This window comes from Equus asinus, chromosome 15 (genome assembly GCF_041296235.1).
Source record: "Equus asinus isolate D_3611 breed Donkey chromosome 15, EquAss-T2T_v2, whole genome shotgun sequence".
NCBI lineage: Eukaryota > Metazoa > Chordata > Mammalia > Perissodactyla > Equidae > Equus > Equus asinus.
This window is the reverse complement of record NC_091804.1, coordinates 47,269,382-47,295,047: the sequence shown is the minus strand read 5'-3', so window position 1 is coordinate 47,295,047 and position 25,666 is coordinate 47,269,382. Positions and strand designations below refer to the sequence as shown.

The following is a 25,666-nucleotide window of genomic DNA, read 5'->3' as shown; positions in this document are numbered from 1 at the left end:
CACGCCTTGCAAGAAATCTCTTCTTTATCTCCTACTAGTTGTGCTTCTCTGGGGTCAGACACAGCCTCCCTGTAGAGAAGGACACACACGAGGAAGACAACACCAGGGAGAAGCTCTCTCGAGTTATCTCCACTTATCCGATGCCGCATTAACCGAGTCCTTCCAGAAAACCGGAACCCGCTGACCACGCTGGGCAGGCAGCCCCTGCCTGGGGTCTGTTCTCACCAGGGAGACCACCAGAAACCGGTTCCTCATTCCAGAACCTACGTGTGCCAGGTGTCCTTGTTTCTATAACTAGGTAATTTAATTAAACTTCATGCACGTTGATTAAATGATCTGATATAGATATAAAAAGAAAATGTTATTTCTATCAGAACCGAGTTGAATGCTTTGGAGTCAGGAAAGGCAAGATGCTAAAAATACCACTGTCAGCTAGCATGGCAGAGAAAGGTGGGAAAGACGGGAGGGGGCTGCAAAGCTCTGGAAGGATTCTGCACTTAGACGGCTTCTGAGGGGCTTTAACCTCCCACTCTTCATCCAAGAAATCGCCACCAGAGCTTGTAGGAGACGCAGCTCATGGCTGCTTCACGCAAGAACTCCAACTGTGACCCTTCCTCAATGAAATGTCCTCGAGTCCACCCCGAAAGATGGCCAAACACACACCTGTATGAAGTAGGTTAAAAGAAAGTGTTCAGGGCCTGCCCTGTGGCCAAGTGTTTAAGTTCGTGAGCTCTGCTTCAGCAGCCCAGGGTTTCACTGGTTCGGATCCTGGGCGCGGACATGGCACCACTTGTCAGGCCATGCTGAGGTGGCGTCCCACATAGCACACCCAGAGGCACTCACAGCTAGAATATACAACTGTGTACTGGGGGGCTTTGGGGAGAAGAAGAAAAAAAAGAAAAGAAGATTGACAACAGAAGTTAGCTCAGCCAATCTTTAAAAAAAAAAAGTGTTTAGAGCATGAACAAATCAAATCGTGTTTGTAATTTCTTCTTTTAACTGGCTTTTTGATTTACCTAGTGCTGGTCATTGTGGAATGGGCTCTGTCCCCCCCAGGGGACTGTGACTCCCCTGGTGGTGGGCTCTGCCCTGTGCAGGGCACGCGGCACCCGCCCAGTAAACAGGAGTTAGTGTACGCTAATACCGTTCGGGCCATCGCTCCCCATACGAGCCCGCTCCCGAGTGGTTCCAAACCACCCATGGGCAGTGGGTGCCTCTGGGCGGTGGCAGGGGTGGGAATGAGATGTACTGTTTAGTTTTCACACCCCGTATATGAGTCCCTTATTCAGATTTAAAAAGTTTAAACAATATCTAATGCTTGCCACTGCCTGCTCCCTGGCATTAAGATCATTTGGCCATCTGGTCCACAAACATTTGTGGAGCACCTGCTGGGTACCAGGCCCTGCCCTCCCTTCTAGCTCCCTGACCCAATGATACCTGCCCCTGCCCTTTGCTCCTCAGACTTGGCACTTCCTGCCTCTGAGCTTTTGCTCAGGCAGTTCCCCCCCAGGCTTTCCCTTCCCTTCACTGCCTTCCTGGGGAAGGCCTCCTGGGCTTTCTGGAGCCAGCCCCACTGCACTCCTCTCTTTAGCCTCCCACTCAGGCGGCCTGAACAGCCTGCTCACTCCCCAGGCCCCTGGACCGCCCCCCCACCCCCCCATGCCTCGGCCAGCCTTGAGGCCACATCTCCTGGGTCCCGCTGCTCCCTCCTCAGCAGGGTGGGGGCTGCAGGCAGGGCCAGGCCAGCATAGGGCTGGGTCCAGGGCAGGGGCTCAGTCACGCCACAGGAGACCAGCGAGGGCCGGACACAGAAACGCCCAGGCAAAGAGAAGCACAGACTCCACTCACAACTGTCCCTGACCGTGAAGAAGAAACCGCACCACCCTACCCGCCAATAACTTTACAGGAACTGCAACGTCGCCCAGGCCACTGAGGAGCACCAGCCCATAGAGGGGAGCCAGCAACCAGCTGGAGCGGAGGGCAGGGAGGGGATGCAGGACCCCAGAGCACCTGTGCACCGCGGCACGCTAGGAGCCCTTCCTGTGTCCCCTGCCCATGCTGCGGGTCCCAGCACCTGCACCCTCTCTTACTTGACCCCATCCCCATCCCATCGTCCTGAAGGCAGGGGCTGCATCTGTTTTGTTCCTTCCTCCACCCCCAGCGCCCGGGGCCAAGGTTGCTCAGAAGTGTCTTTGAACTGAAATGTCATGGGGGTGGACAGCACTATCTGTCCACGTCCCCCCAGGGGCCCCTCAGGGTTCCCCTGCCCCTTCTCCTCCTTCCCAGCTTCCTGCCACCTGCCGAAATCCCCTCGGGGCTCCTATAAACTGCCAGGGGACTCTCTCCTGGTCCACAGCGGCTCCACACAGAGGCCTCCGATCACATTGCTCTAGAAATCGCTGCTCCATCCTGGATGGAATGTTGCTCATTCATCGTCCATCTGTTTGCTTGTTCCTAACTTTCTTCCTTCAGTCTGTCTACACAACAGAATTAATCTCAACACCTGCAGTAGCAGAAGCTTCCCGTTTCCTACCAATCTCCATTCTCCCTTCTTATATAGCATCGGAAAGCCGATTCTCTTCAGGAAAGCCTCTTTTCCAGCTAAGTATAGCCACTTGAAGAGGTTCTGGCCATGGAGCAGTAGATAGAGGTGTGCTGAGGAGCTTTTGGGGACAGCCTTCTTGAAGAGCTGACTCAGCTGGAATGTATGCACCTTTGGGACATGAATGTGATGTCTAGTGTTCCTGCAGCCGTCTTGGACCCGGAAGGATAAATGCCAGCATGAGGATAATGGAGCAGGAAGACAGAAGGAGCCTGAGTCCTCAGTGACTGTGGAACAACCATGCCAGCCTGACTGTCTGCAACTATGCTGTGGAGTTCAGTGGCTCCAGGCCCAGCGTCCAGAGCCAGCCTGCCTGGGTCAAATCTCAGTCTATTGCATCCTGGCTGAGAGACTTTTAATATCTTACCTAACCTCTCTGAGCTGCCATTTCCTTAACTGTGAAATACAGCTAATAAGAACATTTACATCCTAGGCTTAGTGAATGCAGGCAAAACACAGTCCCCGGAACACACCACGAGTTTAGTCAATATTAGAGACCTATCCTTGCATTAGCATCACTATGACCACTACTCGCACAGGATAAGCCCCGGTCCCCAGTGAAGCAGGGCCGCGTGTGTTCAGTCCGTGCGCGCAGCCGAGCAGGCAGAGGTTACACACTCATTTCACAGGCTCGGACGGGTCAGCTGATTCGCCTGGGCTCACTCAGTCCTCGACTCCCAGCCAGGCGACCTCCAAACCCACAAGCCCACCTGCTCCCCTGGGTCCGGGGACTGTGTTATTGACCCTGAAGGAGGTTTAGCAGTGTTTTGCGTTTTCTTACAAAACATGCTGTACCTTCCCCAACAAATTCCAAACAACCAAGGAAAATACAGCAGCTGACCCTGCAGGATGACTCAAGCTATGGGCTCACCCCACAGCGACACCAAACCTGGGGGCCGGAGCCCCACCCAAAGGACCGCCGAGCCCCCACACACGGGCTCTCCGGCACTGCACACGCTGAGTTCTACCCAAATAACCAAGATTCATAAGTGTGTCCTCCAAGCCTTAGATTTTGTCAAACCTCTCAATTTGGAAGCGCTGTTTTCTGTTGCTTAGCTACCTCCATCTAAAAGTAGAACGTGCAAGATCCACACTTTACAGCCACCACTTTGCCAGGACCGTGCTGGCCTCGCCTGTCTCCCAGGGCCACCGAGCGCCCTCCCTCCAGAGCTGAGGTCACGTCGCACGCCCAGAACACCCCACAGGGCCTGCTCACAGTCCCTTTTGCATTTTGCAATAAATCCTTGAAAGTGCCCTAAAAATCCTGGCATGCCTCTGAAGGCCACGTCCTACAGCAGGCAGGCCCCTCACCAGGGCGTGGAGCAGGCAGGCGGGGCCAAGTTAAGGGCCCGGGAGGGTTTATCTGGATAATATAAACCTGACCTCAGTTTACCTCGAGGTTTCTAAACAGACACACTGAAAGTCCCAGGGACACGCCCAGGACTCCCTGGGAGGCTGGGGAAGCAAGTCCAGTAAATCTGCTTCATCCAAAAAGGAAGAAAACCAGAGAAACTGCTAAACACACGAGTCTTTGTTCCTGGGACCTCAAAATGCAAAGAGGATGGTAGAGAGCTGGGCCCTGCACGGCCCAGTCAAGGGGGGGCAGTACCTCGAGATCACCATCTCAACCAGGTCACGGCCCGGGAACTGTCCTGAGTCGGACCTGCAGGTCTGTGATGTCCTGGCCCCGCCCCACCCTCAACCTTCCAATACTTGTAAGCCTCCCTTTCTCTCCAGACAGGAGTCAGCATGAGGCTCCTGACCTGGCTTTAGATGTGGACTCCATTCTCCAGAAAGATGGAGCCCCTGGACGTCAATGGAGTTGAGAACCAATGTCTTCTAAGTACTTCCTATGTATCAAAGACTGGACACATTAATGATCATGGTGAAGATGAAGATGAAGGAAATGATGAAAATGTTGATGAAGATGTTGCTAAAGATGACAGTAAAGATAAAGAAGATGATGAAGATTAAGATGATTAAGACATTGAGGAAAATGATGATGATGATGATGATGATGAACAAGATGGTGAAGATGGCGATGAAGATAATGATGATGACAGTGATGAAGAGCCTAAGGAAGATGATAAAGATTTGATGAAGAAAAAGATGATGGTGATGCTAATGCTTGGTAATGTTTAGGACGGGCTTTACACGTAGCACCCACTCAATCCTTGCGACAATAACTGCGAAATCACTAAGCACCCACAGGGCCCAGGTGCTGTTCTAGGGATCGGGGTTATGGATGAGGGGCTCCTTCAGGGGTAATGGAAATGTCCTAAAATTGATTGTGGCGATGAATACACAACTCTATAAATATGCTAAAAACACTGAACTGAGCACTTTAAAAAAGTGAATTAGGGGCCGGCCCCGTGGCCCAGTGGTTAAGTTCGAGTGCTCCACTTCAGCGGCCCAGGGTTTCACGGGTTTGGATCCCAGGCGCAGACAGGGCACCGCTCATCATACCATGCTGAGGTGGCGTCACACACAGCAGAGCCAGAAGGACCTACAACTAGAATCTACAACTATGTACTGGGGGGCTTTGGGGAGAAGAAGAAGAGGGGAAAAAAGATTCACAACAGATGTTAGTTCCAGTGCCAATCGTAAAAAGAAAAGAAAGTGAATTATATGGTACGGACATTATATCCCAAGAAACTGTTAAAACAAAACGAGACAAAATTCCCTCCCCCCATGGAGCTCAGATTTATTTATTTTATTCCCTGGGTGTTTCCTCTCTGCCAATCTCATTGCATCTTTTCTGCAGCCCTACGAGAGATGCCTCTGTTTAATCATCCTCACTTTACAGAAGAGGAGAGCGAGGCACATGCTGGGGAGGGAGCCTGCGTGTGGTCAGCTGGCTGGAAAACAGCAGAGCAGGGACGGGGACGGGAACCAGGTACTCTGTCCAGAGCTCAGGCTTTGCACCACCTTGCTGAGCTGCTGCCCCCGATCGAGATCAGAGCTGAGAGGCAGCCCCTCACCTTGCAGAGGAAGGAAAGGATTCCCCGGGCTACAAAGGACAGTGGCGGCTACAGTGTGGTGGTTACTGCTACTGACACCCCCTTCCATGCCGACCCAATATTTTCCCTAAATTAACTCAACAGTCAAAAATCCCCTAATCTCAGCACAAACAAGAAAGAGCTTCTCATAAGTCAAGTGCATAAGTGATTCCACATCAGAGTGGCAAACAGGTGGCCCCCAGGACAAATAGGCCCCACAAATGTGTTTTATGGGATCCACACATCCCTTTTTTAAAATGCAAGTAGGATCCCACCATGTAAATGAGGGAAATTTCACATAAAAATAAATATTTCCAGTTTCTCTTGAAAGATTGCTTGTGCGGCATTCCCAGGGGTGACGTCCACAGTTGCTGAGTGGCAGTTGCCCTCTTCAGCAAGGTCACGCACTCCCCAACCTGCCACAGTTCCCACTTGGCCCAAGTCACTCACGGAACATTTGGGCCTGTCACTTCTATACTGTGAGATGAACTGTGAAGACACAGTGCGACCTGCCCCTCAGGAGGGCCATGGGTCAGTGGCAGCCACTGCCGCCCCAGGAAAGCTTCCCCTCTTCCTCCTGAAGGTGCTCGGGAAGCTTTAGGAGCAGCCCTGTGGGCCACCAGCCTCCCAGCAATGGCGAAGGGGAGTTCTCGTGCACCCCCACCAGAGAACCTGTAGCCCAGAAGCAGCCCAGTCTGGTCATCTGTCCTGACGGCAGCAGTGCAGCAGGAGACAGATTCAGTCCCTGGCCTGGACACACCCCCAGGACGGAACCGAGCTCCAAAATTGGCAATGCCCATTGTGGATCTGAAGGTTCACAACGTCCACAAACACCGTTGTAAATGTGTTTGATTACACATCAAACTGGTAAATGGAATCACTGCTTAAAGGGATCTGAAGACCCCACTGCACAAAGGAAGACATTCATTCAATACGCATTTATTTTGTAGAAGTGAATTCACATTGAATTCTATACTATCCACTGTGCCTGGTCCACCTTGATATTCACCCATCCGTTCATTCATTCATCCATCCAACTATCTAACTTTCTATCTACATACCCATCCATTTAACTATGCAACCATCTAACCATCTGTCCATCGGTCCATCCATCCCTGCACCCACCCACCCAACTATGCAACCACTTCACTGTCCACCTATCTAGCCATGTCTGCATCCACCTACACATCCACGTAACTATGCCACCATCCAACCCGCCACCTACCCAACCCTCCACATACCCATCCAGCTGCCTATCTGTTCAACAGTTATTAGCTGAGAGCCTATTCTGTACAAGGGGTGTGGTAGGCACTGGGGATAAAGCATTGAAGAAGTAAGGTCCTTCCTTCAAGGCGAGTCTTCTGCCAGGTGGAGAATCATATAAGCGCTTCAGTGGTTCTGAACCAGGGGAGGATCCACGGACGAGCTTCTGGGTGCTACGAAATGGGCTACTGCTATGGGCGCTAAGAAAAAGGACTCTGAGCCGGACAGCCTCAAGCCCATGTCCTCACCAGCTACTCACTGGCTATTAACAATTCTGAGGCTCTGTGTCCTCATGGGCAAAATGGTGATGTCAAGACCTACCATGTAGGAATTAAGTGCCACAATGTCACAAAGTCCTTAGCACATGCAGACTGCACTAGACAGATGGTGACTAGGAAAGGGGAAATCACAGATGTTGTTCATATTCCCAGTAGGCTCAAAGCTTTCATCAAATTCTTAAACCTGTGACCCCAAAAGGTTAATAATCACAGGCCTAACTACCTATCTTGCAAATTTGGAGTTCCCTGTGAAATGTGGAGCCCATTAGATCTAAATGTCACCCTTCCACACCACAACTGCATTTGTTTCTGCTGAAGATGCCCAGCTGTTAGTGTTCTGTCCAAGAATTGTCTGGCGCCTAATGAGTTCTTTATTAGTCTACTCATCTACCTGCTTTCCTCTATTTTCTAAAATCTCTTTGGAAAGTGTCCCCCTGGCAGTTTCAAAGGCTGAGCAGATGAATGTGCTGTCGTATCTCAGGAAGCCAAGTGCAGCCCTCTGAGATTTCTCATCGTGCGGCCGAGCTGGTGCTGGGAGAACGTTCTGTGCTTGCCTCGTGGAAGGCTGTTCATTAATGAGGAAGCTTCAGCTTGAGACTTCTCTGACTCTCAGTCCAGCTGGGACCCACCAGGCTGCATGACTCCACCCCCAAAGTCTGAGCACTCAGGCCCCCGCCCCTTCTCAGCCAAGCGAGGAAGAGGAAGATCTTAGCCTTCTGCCCTCATGTCCTGTTTCATCCAAGCAGAAACCCCTGGCTCCTGATGCACCCAACCTAAACTCCCAAATTCCTCAGCAGGGTTTGATGGCTCGAGCCCTGCAGGCTCCCAGAAGAAGGAACAGTGGATTGCAAGTCCCCCGTCCCCTTGCATTGCAGTTATGCTGCCCCGCGTCCAGGAGACCGACAGGGCTTATTAAACCTGAGCACATGGAAGCCTGTTCTGTTCGGGTTGGTCAGTGACAACAACCAACCACTCGCCTTCCATCCGTAGACGTGATGTGAGGTCAGAGGGAAGACGTGGTGGGAGGAAACATACGACCCTATAAAACTCCATGCCAGTCCACCAGGGCCCCAATCTCAGGCTGGCCCTGCTCCTAACTGCAGCCTGATTAGCTAAAACTGCCAGTGGAGTCTCCTCTATGCGGTCTATATGCTCCTTGTGCCAGCACATCCGCGCTCCGGGATTTAACTACCGTGAAAAGTGCCAGGGACCTGGACATGCCAGAGACACCGCCAACTTTATGTCCAATTCCAGAACCTTCTTCCTGTCTCCCCAACCCCAGTGCAGGGCAGCAAAATCCACCCCAGCTGGGCATCTCCTCAAGCTCTCATTCTGAGTCCTGTTCTTCACTCCACCTGGCTCTCAAGTCCATCCCTCTGGAGCCCTATGGCCAGTGTGATGATGCCCACCCGCCTCCATCTCACTCCCCACCCCACTGCATGTAGGTGGAGTGGTCTGCCTCAGACACGCCCTGGCCCTGCCACACCCCTGCTTGTGACCCCTCGGGGCCCTCACTGCTCCTCAGTAAAGGCAGACATCCCATTCCCGTTGAACACCAGCTTATAGAGCGCCTACTCCATGCATCAGGGACATGTCAGTGAACAAGACAGGCAGATCCCCACGACCTAGTGGGGAGACAGACCCTGAAGAGGCAGACACATGATTACAAGGTCACTTTGGGTGGCAGTCAGCGTGACGAAGAAAACAGAATGGGACGAAGTGATGGAGAGAGAGAGGGAGTGAGGCCGTGTCACCTTGGGGGGGCATCAAAGGTGGTCCCTCTGGGGAGGTGACATTTGAACCGAGTCCTGAATGACCAGAGGCAGCTGTGTGTGGACTGAGAGCATGGAAGGCCCCCACCACCAGGCCCTGCTGAGCCCTCAGGCATTCTTCCCCTCATCCCCACCCCGCCTCTGACCCCTCACAGCAACACCACATTCTCCCACGGGCCATAAGGTTTCAGACCTTTGCATTTTTTTTGTCTGGCTGCTCTCTGCCTGGGACATCCTCACACTCCAATCTGCCAGGCGCACTGACACCTATGGATCCATCCAAACTGTGCTGCATGTCCCCCTCTCTCTCTGCCTGCACCCCAGCTGTGCAGCCCTCCTACAGAATGGACCTCGCCCTCCTAGATGCTCCAGTTCTGCAGCTGGTTCACACGCCTATCTTTATCATACAGTCCCCAACTTATGATGGTTCAACTAATGATTTTTTGACTTTACGATGGTGTGAAAGCGATATGCATTCAGTAGAAACTGTGCTTCGAATTCTGAATTTTGCTCTTTTCCTGGGCTGGCAATAGATACGTGGTCTGATCCTCTCTCGTGATGCTGGGCAGCGGCAGCCCCTGCAGCTCCCAGTCAGCCACGCGGTCACGAGCGTGAACCACCGATACACCGACTGCCACTCTGTACCCAGACAACCATGTTGTTCTCCACTTTCAGTATAGTAGTCAGTCAACTACATGAGACTCGACACTTTATTATAAAACAGGCTTTGTGTTAGATGATTCTGCCCAACCGCAGGCTAACGTAAGCGCTCTGAGCACGTTTAAAGCAGGCGAGGCTGAGCTGGGGTGTTCAATAGGTTAGGCGGATTAAATGCATTTTTGACTTAAGGATATTTTCAGCTTATGGCGGGGTTATGGGGACATAACCCCGCCATAAGTCGAGGAGGATCTTCACTTTATTACAAGCAGATTCATCATGCGTCTCTGAGCACGTCTTTTCATCTCTGCACCCCAGCACCTGCCACCTGCACGTTGCAGGAACCTGAAATTTCTGTGATTGGGGGCATGCACCCCGAGAGCTGTGTGAGGGCATTTGGCACCGCGGGAGAAACCAGGCCTGTTTCCTGCCATCTCAAATTTCCCTGTAAGTAATTTGAAACGTTACCTTATATCACAGCAACCACGGATAAACTGTGAGAAAGGAGGCAAAATTCACAAGAATTTGTAAGAATGGGAATAATAGTTGTTATGAGAGCAACATCCGGTGCTCCCGGTGGCTGGCCCTGTTCCTGTACACATATTCTCAGTGAGGGCTGCAGCGTGGGCGTTCAAGGGCTGACCTAAGGACCCACACAGCGACACGTGTGCAGTATCCCACACCACAGTAGACACAGAGTAAAGGTTCCAGGGCTGCTGAAGCCGCTGAAGACTCAGCCTGGCAGATGTGGATGTTAACCGCACCACTGATACCACCACGCACCAGGAGTGGACGTGAGCCGTCGTATATCATTTGCCTCTGCACTTGTGTGTAAGATGAGAGCATGACACTGGGCATCAGGGGGTGAAGCCAAGTGGTTAGGGGCAAGGCTCTGGAACCTACAGTCTCACTAATCACAAGATGCTGGGACACAATTTCACCTCTCTGTGCCCAGAGCTGGGATGACAGTCCCACCTGGGACCACAGTCATAGTTGAAAAGCAATCAGCTTGGTGTAATCTTTCCAACTTGCTGTTGATATTGTCATGAAATCTGGCATCAGAAGCTAGTGCTCCCCCTTCCACATGTCTGAAAGTTACCAAAGGGTGCTCCTGCGGAAGAGAGAATCATCATCCACACAGGTTCCGGTATGAACCCAGAGCAGAACAAAGGCCCAGCGAGACCAACTCACCCCAGGTGGGCCAACACGATTTCCGCTTCACAGCCTGAATGACAGCTTCTGGGGGAACACCGTCTCCACACCTCAGTGCATTCTGTCCCCAGGAGCTAAAATAGACCAGCCTCACCTGCAGTGCATTTAGAGGATAGAGATTCTCTGAACTCAGCTGATGCGCTATATCCTGTCCCTCTGCCCTTACAGACATCAAGGGGCGGCTGCGGGGCTGCGGCCACACCCATGGATTTGTCCGCACGAGGCCATGCATCACATGAGGGGCACAGGCAAATGCGGAAAGGGAAGACAGCACCCAGGCTCGCGGGCCACACACGCCATGGGCATTCTGAGTCCATGTCACGGGCAAAGACACAGAGGGGCAGGCACTGTTAGGACCCCCATGAGGTAGAAGGGAAGAGGCTGGAGGTGAATGACCCCCACGGCCACACAGCCCAGCCAGGCCCAGGTCAGCCTGACTCTGGGAACCCTGCTCTGGGTCACAGGAATGGGTGACTTGTGCCAAGTCACTAACATTTGCTCCCTCTGCCTCCCCTCAGGTCAGCTGGAAGGGTGTTGACCTCGCTGGCTTGATCTGTATGATGCGTCGGGAACCGCGTCTCTGGGCAGAAGCAGCCCAGATGCATCTGGCGCTCATGGGATTTTCTATCTCTCCCTACAGTCCCCAAAGCAAAGAACTGGGGAAGATGTGGAAAGTCAACTGGTCCGTGGGTCTGCTCCCGAGTGGCCTCCCCAACACCACCCCACCCCCAACAGCAAAGCAGAACCCACTGAGTGCGTGTGAGCTAAATTCATGGCTTTTCCTCTGGGACTCAACGGTAACCATCAGAACAATCTTCTTTTCCTTCTTCGAAACTCCTTAACGTAAACTCCCAGAATGGAGCGTTCAGTTAAAATGCGCAAACTGTCACCCCGGCTCTTCACACACAGCGCACTATCTTTGAGTCACCAGGCTGCCGGCAGTGGGAAGGGCACGTGGACAACCACCTCACTGGGGCTGGGTATCATTATTTAGTTCACTATTACGTACATGAATATTATTAAAAAGTAATATTTAAAAATAATATTTAAAAGCGTTATCGTCATTTTGATTGGGGATGAAACATTCTTTGTTTTTATGAATTTTTCTGTCTGCAGTTACTAGTGAGGTTGAATTATCTTCCACATATTTGTCTGGAAATTTTCTTCCCTCCCTCCTGAACCGTGCGGGCCAGGCGTTACCCACCGATCTGGTGGGGTCCTCCTGCAGTCTCTGACAACTGGTTTTCCTTCTCGAACAATGACATCGTCTCATTCAATGCATTTTTCCTCCTCCTCTTTTTTCATTTCTGGAAATGTTGCTCATGTAGATAATCCATTAAAAAAAACACTGATGTGTAAAAATGAGCATTGTAGTTTTATTTTAAAAATACAGATTTTTGAGGCAAACTAAAAGTCTACTGGTGGGAGGCAAGAGCAGAGCAGGCAGATGCGTCTCCTCAGATGCCATCTATGGCTATTAAAGGTGAACATCTGAACACCATGTAATGGCATGGAAATCCCTTCTGATGTGATTTTCTCCATAAAAAAAATACATATTTTTATTTACACTTTTATAGTTAAAATCTAGAAATGGATTTGAAATCATGTATAGAAAAATATACCCAAAAAAGATAAAATTAAGAGTTAAGGAGGGGCTGGCCCCGTGGCCGAGTGGTTAAGTTCGCGCGCTCTGCTGCAGGCGGCCCAGTGTTTCGTTGGTTCGAATCCTGGGCGCGGACATGGCACTGCTCATCAAACCACGCTGAGGCAGCATCCCACATGCCACAACTAGAAGGACCCACAACAAAGAATATACAACTATGTACCAGGGGGCTTTGGGGAGAAAAAAGGAAAAAATAAAATCTTAAAAAAAAAAAATTTTCTTAAAAAAAAAAAAAAGAGTTAAGGAAATTGAGGCAAAGGGCATACAACAGAAGGTCAAACACAGACATACACCCCAAATGACACAATGCAGTTGCCACAGGTGGCTGCACACTTGGCTCTGAGCTTCCTAGTGGCCACAGCAAAAGGGGAAACACAAATAATTACAAAATGTGCATTCTCCTTAAGATACCAACAGGCAGCTATTAGAGAGACGCACAGCTTATTTTGATCCTGAGGCCTCAGAGAACAGTCTTTCAAAGGTCCTGAGGAAGGGGGCACAGTGTAGCATAAGGTGGCAGTGACACTTAGGAAAGAAGGGCTCTGTTAAAATATAGATTCCTACTCAAGAGATCTGGAGTGAGGCCTGGGAACTTGTGTTTTTATGAAGCTCCCTGGTGATCTGGAGGCACAGCCAGACGTGGGAACTGGTGTGGACCAGATGACCCATTACCCACCCCATGTTCCTGCTGTGCGAGCGTGGGCAAGTGACTGCACTCTTCTGAGCCAGTTTTCCTCAGGTGAAAAATAGGACCATTAATAGTACTGACCCCGGGGAGTTCTTATGAGGCTTCAAGGACATAACATGCACAAAGCAATCAGCAGGAAGCTGGTACACAGAAGACACCGAGTGAATGTTAGCAACGAACGTTATTCATCACCATGCTTCTCTGTCCCCACCCTGGATGGAGCCCACGGGACTGGATTCTAGTCACTCAGGACGAGCCGGGCTCCTACCCAGCACTGCGGTTGAGAGGAGGGAAACCAGCAAACACTTATGGATGGGCGTCTGCTGTGATACAATTCCCCACCCGTTACAACCAAGCTTCAACACCTAGGGAAGGAGCGGCTTCCTTTCCAGCAATTAAGAGTCATTTTTTTCTACTAAGCCCCCCAAAAATAAGGCTTCTGTATTTTCAAAACTCTGTGCACAGAACTGATGCCCTGCCCGGTGCTCACCTCTCCCTGCAGCTTCAGCGGAAAGAAGGTACCGTGGCTGATGCTCGGGTCCAGCCACGCCCATGACTAAGCCGCACCAATCTCCATCCCCAGCAGCAAAAGCCTCAAGCCTCCTCCCGAAAATTCTGCAGACTTCAGGGCGAGCATGGGGCTGGGAGCAGCGGCACACAACATTTTTTTTCCAGGGAACTTATGTTTTCCTGGAGGCCCGAGTGGCAGCAGCCTGTTCTGGATGCGGCAGAACAAAATGTACAAAGAGACCAGCTCGAGGATCATTTAATGCCTGTGTTAACATGCTAAGTACCAACTCCTGGAGGACACCACAAAGCCGTAATCAGCTCCTCACGATGCGGCCCCAGGGCGGAGGACCCCCGCGGGACAGTTAATAGATGGTTCGTGCATCTCTCAGAGGGCGCCTGCCCAGTTCCTGGGTCTCCAGGAAAATTACACAAGTCACAAAGAACAACAATAATCATATCATCAACAATGACGCCAACACCACTACTGGGCCTGCTGGCTCTTCGGCCCTCCAGGTGCTGTTTATACAGCGGACAGAGCTCAATCCTCACAGGAGGCCTGCTGCTCAGTGTCCCTGCACAGCTGACACCCAGCCCAGGAGCGTGCCCAGCCGCACCCGCAAGAGCAGCAGCTGCATCCCCCTTGGTGTCCCCTGCCAGGAACACGCAGTTATATGCTTCTACAGGGACTAACCTGGAACCTTCCAAAGGGCCCCAGGAGGAAGGTGCTGCCACTGTCTCCATTCCACCAGGAGGGAGCTGCAGAGCAGCTGTGACTGGAAGGCTGGATTTGAACTGGCCCGTCCACATTTCTCCGAAGCCTGCGCTTGACCAAGAATCTCTTTCTGGATCTTTTCACTAACTTCCACTGCTCCACATTGGGGAACATTCTGCATCATGTCCCACGGTCCCCACCGTAACAGAGACAGGAAGAATCTTGCACCCAGGGGCCCCGTGTTGGCTGGAGCCTGAATGTGCCCTGATAGAAGCCAAACCAATATAAGAAAATGCCAAGCTGTGACTATGACAAATGAGCCACAGCAGCCAGTGCCTTCCCTTCCAGAAAATGCCTCACCAGAGACCCCAGCTTGTGTTCTATGGGGCCGCCTGTCTGACTCCTACCCCGCCTCCTCCCAGCTGTGGACTCTGGGCAAGTTCCTTCACCTCTTGTTAAGGCTTAGTTTTCCCATCTGTAAGATGGAGATGATAATAACACCGCCTTTATTGGGTTCCTGCAAAGATTAAATTAAATGAGGGAAAGTGAGTGAAACTTAGTGCTTGGGGCTGGTGCTTAAGAAAGGAAAGCTCTGGGCACCCTGACTGCCAGCTCCCCCTAAACGGCAGGCATATGACAGGGCTGCAGCGATACAACCCGTGCCCTTGTGCGCAATCTCCAGAACACGCCTACTGTGTGAAGCGCGGGAGCTGTGGGTCTTTACTCTGCCCATTCATTCACACACGTTTTAAAGGTAAGTGGGCTCCTACAGAAAGACGAGTCTGACTTCACTCTGGTCCCCAGACCCAGCACACAGTGTGTGTCGTGGGTGGGAGGCTGGTGGTGACATGGACCAGTTCATCCAGAAAAGCCCCAGGAGCACCAAGAAGATAAAGTATTAAGGATTTGGAAATAAAAAAGCAAAACAAAAACACCAACTGCACTTCAGCGTACGATGGATGGCACGTTGCCACGGCAACCAGAGGCTGAATTATTCAGCAAGCGATGGCAGAAGAATCTCTAATGGGAGGCGAAGCAAAGACAAAGGGATCCAATTAAACCACTTCTGCAGGGGAAACAGCCTGGCCGGCCAGGAAGCCTCCGTATTGCCTCCTGGGAGGTGATTTCTGCACTGCTGTTCCTCTGCCTCTAATTCTGGGGGTTGCTTTTCCATTTTTAAACACAGTGACAAATGTCCAAGATTTAAAATTAGTTACAGATTCCGTGAGTAATGGAGTAAATCCAGTCCAGAGCCTGTGTTTCAGTGCCTCTTACTTAGGGGGCTTTCGAGGTCCTGGGCACGGGTTCCCGGCATCCCTTTTCCCCTCCCCTCTGCACCTGCAGGCAGGCGTGCGGGCCCCAGACTTCTCTTCCTGCCAGCATCATCATCATAATTTTGTCCTATTTTTGAATCACACATAGTATCAGTGATTACTCACTATTTTCCTTCTTTAAATTAATTCACTTAATACTCTATTTTGAAGAACTTGGTTTATCAAATAGAAACAACTATCAATTGGCAGAGTTTTAGAAGGCAGTTGCAAAAATAATAGGTGTACATATAATTTTTTTGACCTCTGGGTAGGGAAGGATTTTTCAAACATGGCACAAATAGTATAACCCTGAAGTCTATCAGAGGTCGGCAAGCTTTGTCCCATGGGCCTCCGCCTGTGTTTGTGAATAAAGTTTTATTGGCACACAGCCATGCCCATTCATTACATATCGGCTATGGATGCGTTAGTGCTACAAGAGTAGAGCTATGTAGTTACAATAGACACCATCAGGTCCACAAAGCCAAAAATAGTCACCATCTGGCCCTAACAGAAGAAGGCTGCTGACGCCTCAAGTATATGATTGGTAATCTGAAAAATGAAAAACTTCTGCACAGCAAAGGAAAGCAGGAACAAAATGAAAATACAAGCCCCAAACAAGGAGAAGAGCTGTGCAGCTCACAAAACCGGGAAAGGATTGGAAGCCACAAGGATTGGAGGCCACAATTTCCAACGTAAACTCCTAAAATCATTAGGAAAGGAAAACTGCAGGTAAAGTACATGAAAAGAAACAACAAAAAAGCCAATAAACAACTGAAAAAAATGTTCAATCTTACTAGAAATAAGAGAAATGAAAAACCAAACCTCACGCGATGGCACATCCCAACAACGAGGCCGGCAACAACAAACACCGAGCCTGATCAATTCACAAATTCCCTTTGCCACAGTGATTGGCTCAGGGACGTGCGTGTGATCCAAACTTGACCAGTTGGCCCCTTCTGTGCCCTTGACCAAGGCGATTGGTTCAGGAATGGACACCCGACCCAAGTAAACCAATGAGACCCCATCCTGGGGCTTTTCCCGGGTTGGAGGAAGGAGACCTTGTCGTTCAGCCGCTCCTGTGCAGATGGAAGTCTGAAGCTTCTCAGGCCAGGATGCGGAGCGAGACGGCCAGAGAACAAATCCACACAGAGCAAAGAGGAGTCGAGAAACAGAAACAGACCCACTCCTGTAAATGCCACGTGAGCACCTAGATCCAGTCATGCCTGCAGCATACGCAAATGCTATAAGCCCCATGAGGGCAGACAGCACCTCCACCTTGTTCACCGTGGTACCTAGTACCCTGCACAGCAGCTGGTACATTGTACATATTCAGCAAAGAACTGCTGAAAATATAACTGGATGAACATGGCCTGTCCACCAATGAAAAGAAAGGAGAAGTTTGCAAAGAGATGGAAGAGGCAGAGAGAGGATCAAGATGGACTATCCCATCACGACTCAAGCAGGTAGGCAGGAGGCTTTGTTATTGATGTACCTTCTCCCTGTGGCTTCTCATTTGAGCCTCAGAACACCCTGATGGACAGACAGGAAGGGAATCTCTTCTCCTTTATTTAAAAAGGATACGTAACCAGAGCAGCAGGCCCATGAGTCAGTGGCCAACGTCGATTAGGATGAGGCAATGCTGACTTAACGGGAAATGAACACCTTCAGGCCCCCAGGGGTCTGCAGACCAAGATGCCGTCATCGCGGCGGCGACACTCCACGGCGACTGCAGGTGGGGCACAGTGCTCCTCCCCGGTGGTTCACTTTATGTGCTGGGAACTGGACGTCCAGAGAGGCGGGGCTCTGTACTCCAGGGCTCCTGCCCACCTGGCCAGGAGCCGGACCGTGGCAGCCTGTGGTCCAGCACAGGGCTGGGAGCCTTGCTCACAGGGGGAGGCTGTCAGGGACACATTGAGGCAATAGCCATCAAAGTCCCGATCGTGGTGGTGGCAGCGAGTCCCCCAGGGCATTCCAGGACAAGGAGGTTGTCCCCGTCACCTCCCCTGGCCCACAGTCTGACACTCCTTCCACTGCACCAGTGACTCCCCAGAGGTCGAAGAACCACTCCCGCTGCTGTAAGCGAGGTCTGGGCATGTGGGTCTGGGTGGACACGCCACAGCCCACCAAGAACACCTACAGCCACAGCGGAGGCCAGGGCCAATGCCGGACGTGGCACAGCCCATGCGGCTGTGAACGTGGGCGTCCCAGCACCCTCAGGTTTTTCCGAACTTCGGCTGACGGGCCTCCAGCACAGCTTTGTGACTACAGCTGCATTTCCCAAAAGGGGCCTTGAGATGCCTCTGCGGTGCCCAGGGAGGAAAGGTCTCAGGTGCATACAGCGGGGCAAAGACACACCGCACCCTCCCACAGAGCTACCATGTGCATTATTGCATCAAAGGCTCCGATAGGTCCAGAGGCAAATAAACCACTTGTATAATGTTTTCCCAAACTTACTTGGTCATGGAGAACCTGTGTGCACGTAACGCCTGTCATCTTTTCAGGGGACCTCTGAGAGATGACGCCAGTGACAGGGGCTGACCTAAGTCTTGGGGGGGTCCTGTCCTGCACTCATCCTGCCCACTGTCCTGGGGTGCATGCCTGAGGCGAACCCTCCTCTTCCTCTGTGACTCTCGGATCCCTTCTGAGGGACGGATGCACCATGCTTCTCGCCTGCCCACAGTGTTTATTGAGCATCCTGGCTGTATAAAGCACGGAGGGGCTCGGCCCCACAGGAAGAGGGCTGTGGCACCCGCTGCTCTCCAGGGATGCAGGAGCTAACGGGAGGGGTCTCCATCACCCACGGCTGTACCTCTAGCAACTGCCACAGCGCCTGATCCCGAAGGAGTGAAATACACATCACACGATGACATTTCAGGCAACGACGGACGGACTGCGTTTATGACGGTGGTCCCACAAGAGCAGTACCACAGAGCCTAGGTGTGTAGAGGCTGTACCATCTAGGTTTGTGGAAGTGCACTCTATGATGTTCACACAACAACAGAATCACCTAACGATGAATTTCTCAGAATGTGTCCCTGTTGTTAAGCGACACATGACTGTAGGTCTTTATCGAATGACCAGACACAGCGACAAACGCTTGATGGTCTGACAATGTCACTCCAACACCGGGAGCTTTCTCAACCTGTTAATATCAGGGGATTCATTAAAATGTGCCCTCCTGCACCCGAGACAGTGAACTGCAGGTCTGGGTGGGGCTTATCAATCTGCATTTTAAACAGTTTCTCCATGGGAACCCTGTTCTTGGGTCAGGAGGCCCCAGACACCACTAGGCATTTTGACAGCGATCTGTGACCTGTGCCTCAGGCAGCCTTGGCCACACAGCTTAGAGCCAGCGCAGGACGAGGGGCAGCGAGGACACTGCTTCCAGCCTCACCAGCCAAACAGTGACCCCAGCGAGTCCCTGAGCACCTAACACGTGGCAGGGGCTCTCAAATGCGCCTTCTTTATAGGATCTCCCTGAAAACTCGCCATGACCTTGAAAATGTCAGCACCCTGCTTTACAGATGAGAAAACCAAGATGGGGGATAAGGTCACTTGCCCAAGGTCACCCAGCACGTCAGCACAGAGCATGATTCCAAGCCCCCAGGACTCTGGCTGGGGACCTCTGCAGTCTGTGAGGGTGCCTCGCTGAACCCGCCCTCCTCTGTTGCCGGCCTGGCAGCTGGCATCACCCCCATTTTACAGGCAAGAAAACCGAGGCCCTGAGAATCCCGGGCCTAGGGTCTCGGCTTCACCCGCTCACACTCACTGCCTTCGCCCTGAAAAACTCAAGGGAAGGGTCTCAGGGGCACTGAGAACACTGAGGCCCAGGGCCCCCGCAGAGAGCAGAGACAAGGCCCACCTACCCAAGACCAAGAGCCCTGTGCCTCAGGAAGAGGAAAGACCACCTGGAGAAGCAATCCAGGGGCCTGCAGATCAGTGCTTCCGAGCATGCAATTCCGGCCCCCAGGGGACACTTGGCAACAACTGGACACATTTTTAGTTCTCACAGCTGGAAGCAGGGTGCTATGAGCATCTTGAGGGTAGAGCCCAGGGATGCTGCTAAATGTCCTACCATGCACAGGACGGCCCCCAACACAGGGTTATCCAACCCCAAATGTCAAGAGCGCTGAAGCCGGGAGACCCCGCTCCAGACCCTCGCTGCTCCCAGTGGCCCACAAACGGCAGAGCTGGCATCCCCTGGGAGCTTGTCCCAGTGCAGACCCTCGGGCCCCGCCACAGACCTGCTGAATCAGAACCTGCATTTTCCCAAGGTCCCCGCAGCTGACTTGGATGCAGGGCAGTGAGAAGCACTGATCAAGAGCAAATCAACGGGGGCACAGGGACAGTGCTGCCCTGGGGGCTGGTCCGGCTCGCTTTCAGGGTGCTGTCTCTCTGCTGTGCAGGGCCAGCCTGTTTAAAGAGGAAAGTGGAAGGCTGGAGGATATCCAGGACACTGTCCCCTCAAGTCCAGCCCTGCATGGACAGGGTCATATCCCATAAAAGGAAGAGAGAGGTGGGGAAGATGCCAGCAGGAGGTTGGCTGTGTGCCAGGATCACGCGCCCGACCCTTGTTAATATTTCCTCTCCCACACACCCAACTCAGGGCTACCGTCTGGCCCCACCCTTTGGGGATCAGGGGAAACAGGCTCACCCTATTGCAAGGGTCTGATTCCCGTCTGAAAGCCCACCGGCGCACACTCAGCCCTTCTCAGCCCTCTTTGTGGCAAGGGACACTCGTGAGGGCTGGGATGCGGACGAGGCTCCGGGTTCCGGACCCCAGTTGCTCTTCTTGAAAAGCAACCTAGAGAGTTGTCAATACTTGAAAGCCGCCACATTTTCACATTCCCGTCCCTGACTCGTAGTCAAGGCATCCATGTCAGGGCACGAGTGGACCCCAACAGAGCTTGGTCATGAAGACACAGCTCCACGTGGTCCTGTGCCATAGCACAGCGGATCTCCAGCCAGTGACCACACGAGGGGCTCTCGGGGACTGTAAGGCAGAGGGCACTCTCTCGTGGCTCTGGGTCACAGCCAGGCAGCAGACGGGTTTGACTTGGTGCATATGCAGTCTCCCCCAAATACACAGACTTCCAGCTTTTCTTGAAAAACTTAGAGGATTTGGCAATACTGGATGCACACTCTTGCAGGAAAATGATGAGGTGGAGGTAAATAGGGACTTTCCCCCCAACCCGGCCTCTGACAAGGCATGTCCTTGCCACTCTGCCACGGTCCCTCCCAACTGCAACCCCTTCACTCCTTCAGGCACGTTGCTTAGCTCCCACAGAACAGTGTTCTCCACTGGGGGTGATTTGCCCCCCAGGGGACATCTGGCAATGTGTGGGGACAGTGTTGGTTGTCACAGGGGGGATGTAATGTGTAAAGGCCAGGGATGCCGCTAAGCATCTGACAGTGTACCAGATGGCCCCCCCATGACAAAGAACTGTCTGGTCCCAAGCATTGACAGCGGTGAGGCTGAGGAACGCTGCTGCAGGTGCCGCGTCTGGGAGCCCTGGGAGAGCACAGCCGGGGGAAGGCGAGACCTCAGAGGGGCTCGGGCTGCAAGGCCGGAGCAGGGCCTTTACTTCTGTCTACACACTGCTACTTACTTGGAGAGTTTCATTTCAATCTGCTGCCGAATTTCCTGCCTTTCTTCATCAGTCCTCCTGGGGAAAATATTCCGGTCTTCCAATTCCTGCTTGCTGGGCCGGTTCCTTAATTTCACTGCCAAGAGCTCCTTCTTGCATTTCCTGGGCAGTGTTCCTAGGAGAGCCATTGGAGGGAGGGAAGAAGGGCAATAAGAACACAGGTGTTAGCGAGGCACTGGCTTATCAATGCAGCCGCTCACCTGTTGCAGGAAGGAATCTGGACCAGAGCAATGAGGTACACTGTCTTGTACCTTGTGGTGCCTTCCAACAGATGGTAGGCAAGACAGGGAGAAAGAGATGCCACCATCTGCCTTCTCTAAGGCCCCTCACCCCGAGACCACACGTTCCATGGGTGGAGAATGGATCATACATCGCGGGTCTCCAGGGACAGTCCTGATTGACACCGTTACCCCAGGGTAATTATTAATAGCACCTGCTTTTTCTTTCAAAAGTGTCTGAGTTTGGATCATAACTTACAGTTACTTTACCCATGGCAGTCCTGCCCCATGTGATCCCACTCTCCCACTGCCCCCGGCCTGGGGGGTTTCTTCACTTCCTGGACTGTCCCAGCTCAGGGGCTTTGCACCATGTCTTTCCTCTGCCTACCTCCCTGCTCTGCCTGGACCACCCAGGCCTGGCCTTGAACCATCTCCTCAAAGAGGCCCAATGGGGCCTCCAATCCCCCCCACATCACCCTATCAACTCCTCCTCTATCTGATCTCTTTCTTGTTCTTTAGTTTGTCGTCTGTCTTCTCCACTAGACTTTCAGTTCAAAGACAGTTTGCTCTCCTGGGTCCTAGAATAATGTTGACACAGTAGGTTATCAACGAACATTGCTGGGAGAACGAATGAGTGGGTTGATTCAGGGTCCACAAGGTTGAGACCAACCTTTGTGTTCTGCACGTGACCAGAATCAGCTGAGTGAAATCAGGGCACAAGTAAGAGCTTTGGGAATAAAACATTTAAATTGGCCTAAGAGCAGAAATGGGGTTTGGCTGCGTTCACATGCAGAGAAGCCTTGGTCATTAGCACGCTAGGTAAAGGATGGTGTTCTGGTTAACTGAGGTTTCTGAATAACAGAGTCCCCAGCCGCCCCTGGGAACTGCAGGTGGGACCGTCAGCAGGTCAACGCAGAGCAGAATGCAGACTGCGGTCCGAGCGTGTGGTTCTGCCGTTTAACTAGGGTGTGCATTTAACTCCTGGGGGCTCAGATCATCAACCAAGATGGTCACCCCCATGGACGGAGGCACGCTTTATTTCTTAAGAAAACTGGCTCCCAAAAGATGGAAATACAAAAGAAGAAATAAGTCCAATCACAGGATAGTTTAACAGAAGTTCGGGATAAAGTAAGGCACAAAAAGTTGAACTCAGCTGAGGCTTGAATTTCTAACATGAACTTGTTTGCTGTCTGTTTTACAGAGAAAGAGAAAAATAATGACTCCAGCCTGAGGTTAACAGCTGTATAAGTGACTAGGGTCCTGTATTTATAAAATCAGAAGGAGCCTCAAGAAGTCACATGCATTTTTCAGCTGGTCTTTACAGCGTGTCTGGGAGAAACTGACAGCCAGGGTGGCATTTACGGATTAAGGGCGTCTCAAAGGTCCCAGGACAAACCTGTCACGAATGTCAAGGGTCTGACACGGCAGGAGGGAGTGCCAGTTTCAGAGAACTATGATATGCCTAACCATAAAACTACACTGAATGTGGTTTAATCGTTTTAGCTTTTGATAAAGTCCCTAAGCCTACTGCAAATGTCTCAGGCTTGTCATTACAAACTGTAATCATATATTTCTTAACTGAGAAAAAGATCCCTTCACCAGAGATTTCTAGACGTAAATGAGAATTCGCTCCACGTGAAATCTCCGTGCTGGGAGCAAGTCATTCTCCTCTGCTCATTCATCTAGCCTCTGTGTGCACGACCTGGGCACACACAGTAGGGCCACAAAGAACATTTGTGGGCTGACTTCAGGTCAGTGTCAAGAGGTTACCAGGTTTTGCAACGTAAAGTCAGAAAAGGAAATTTCCAGAAAAATAGCCTAAAACAAAGGCTTTTCAGAACTGAGTGGCACTTCTACCCAACTGTCAGAATTAAGCTAAAAGAGCACGGTTCCCAGAGGACACAGGCTAACACTGGGTGTGAAGCTAAGCAACAGAGGCCAGGAAGCCCTTTTCTGCAGAGCGTGGGAGCAAGCCAACCTCCCCCCAGGGGGGACCCCCCAGGGACCCCAAAACACTCGCTTCCCTAACTTTTGTCCCAGAAAGCCACTTCCAGGAGTCTGTCTCATACAACAAATGGAGCAAGCACACAAAACGGTGTCCACCCGGCCTTATTTATGAAAGCAAGAAATGAAACACAGCCTAAATATGCAACAAGGGGCACTCCTTACACTACGGCACTTCTGTAGCATCTGCATATTGTGAGCCTATTAAAAAATGGCGGCATGCACGTTACTGAGGTACAAAAAGACATTCATGACATGTTGCTAAGCAAAGCAACTTAGAAAAGTATGTATGTTATATAGAGAAATGTATTTGTATGTGTCTAATTTTGTAAGGTATATAATTTTATAATAAATTGGCATTGCAATGCCAGGAATTGGTCATTCTATTTATTAATTTTGGTTTTCTGTATTTTATTATCACAAATAGTTTCCTTATATAAAAATAAATAATTGTTTAAAAACAAAGAACTTTGTCAAGTGACATCAGCGAAGATGGTGGAAAATTCTCTCCTCCATAAAAGCAACAAGAAAACTGGCAAAAATGGTCAATCAACTTTTTCAGAACTCTGTAGACTAACCAAATGGTTATAGCAATGCAGAGAGGGTTTATATCCAAGAAGAACTGGCTGAATCTCAGTGAAATGCTTTCCGCTGCCCAGTCTTATGTCCCTCTCTCCAGCTCTGCAGTGGCCTTGAAACCTAAGTTTGCAGTCTGGGTGAAGCCCAGCCGCCTGGCAGTGACTGGAGGGAGCAGAATGGGCCTCATTCCCAAAGAACTGTCATCATTTGACCTGTCCGCTGGCTCCCTGGAAGTCCCTACTTGCAAGGCTGTCTATGTTGGATCTGACGCAGAGCTGGCCCTGCCTTTCCCCAGGGGGCATTTGTCAACAACAATACTGTCTTTCCAAGTGTAAGACTCATTTATCTCCAGACCAGTTCTGCTCCACACCCTATAGAGCTCTGTATTGGCAAAAGCCAAAAAAAATCAACGCGTAGGCCAGAAAAGTAAGTAAATTAAAAGTAAAACCCTGATGTTAGCAGATCCAGTCCAACTCCAGCGAAGGCTGGGGTGCCTTTCCAATGCACAGCTGACAGACAGAGCTTAGGAGGTAGGACGGGCAGTGCCAGCTCTTTCTCTCCAGGTACCAGAGTGGCCCAGATAGCCACTGGATGGCAGAGCTCTGGGCTCCACTCACCACGCAGGAGGCAGCCTTCCACGCTCTGTGCACACTGACACACCAACGTGTGTGGGACTCAGAACATTCCCCTAGCCCCGTCTTACTAGCTCCCATTAGCTGCCCCAGTGGAGCAAAGGATGCTCCTGGAGGATCTCAGGCTGTCAATCACTCCCTTCTTTGTAGAAGACTCTTTTTTCTCCCTCCAAGTCACCCAGCTAGCCTGCGATCCTCCCACCTGGATGGCCACGTCTCAGTCTCCCCTGCTGCTTCCTTGTCATTGCCCCACCTCTAAATGTGGGTGTGCCCCAGGACTCAATCTTCAAACCCCTCTGTCCACGCTTGCTTCCTACATGACCTCCTCTGTCCCACGACACTAAGGGCCCACTGCTAATGGCTCCGGATTTCTCTCTCCAGCCACATCCTCTCCCTGAACTCCAGGTTTGCATATTCAGCTTCCTTCAGGGGGTCTCCACCTGTCCCCATTAGGCATCTCAAACTCAGCATGTCCACAACTGATCTCCTGTTTTCCTGATGAAGAGCCAAGAGGTTAAGTGACAGAACCAAGATTCTAGGTTCTAGAACCTAGAAACCTAGACCTGACCCTAGGGTTAAAACCCACACTCTTAACCCTGACATTCACGGATCTGCACAGTGCAGTTAGGCACCTATTGCATAGCTGGCACTAAAGAGCAGAAATGAGGACCACCTGGTGCACGCCCTGCTGGGCTCAGTCAGGTGAGGGAGAGAGATGTGAAAACAAGCACCTATAATAATCTGAAACACATGATGTGTGTTTCTATCGGTGCATCCTCACAAGGTATCCTAATTACCTGTTTGTGTGGCTCTTTCCCTAACTATAGTCATCATATGAGCTTGAAACATTTCACTCAATGGAGAAAAGCAAATCTGGTGAGCTCGTCCACAGAGAGGACTCTGCCTTGTTCCTTTG

At 51.4% G+C, this 25,666-nt stretch overlaps 1 protein-coding gene across 7 annotated transcripts in view; it reads right to left on the bottom strand.

Annotated features, from left to right (window-relative positions):
- Positions 1 to 25,666, bottom strand: part of PHACTR3 (phosphatase and actin regulator 3) — a 245,187-nt gene that overhangs the window by 24,649 nt on the left and 194,872 nt on the right. For all 7 annotated transcript variants that reach the window (XM_070486200.1, XM_044748444.2, XM_070486198.1 and 4 more), the window contains one exon: positions 21,279 to 21,432. In XM_070486200.1, coding sequence (XP_070342301.1) covers positions 21,279 to 21,432 — 154 coding nt within the window. The remainder of the gene's footprint in view (positions 1 to 21,278; positions 21,433 to 25,666) is intronic.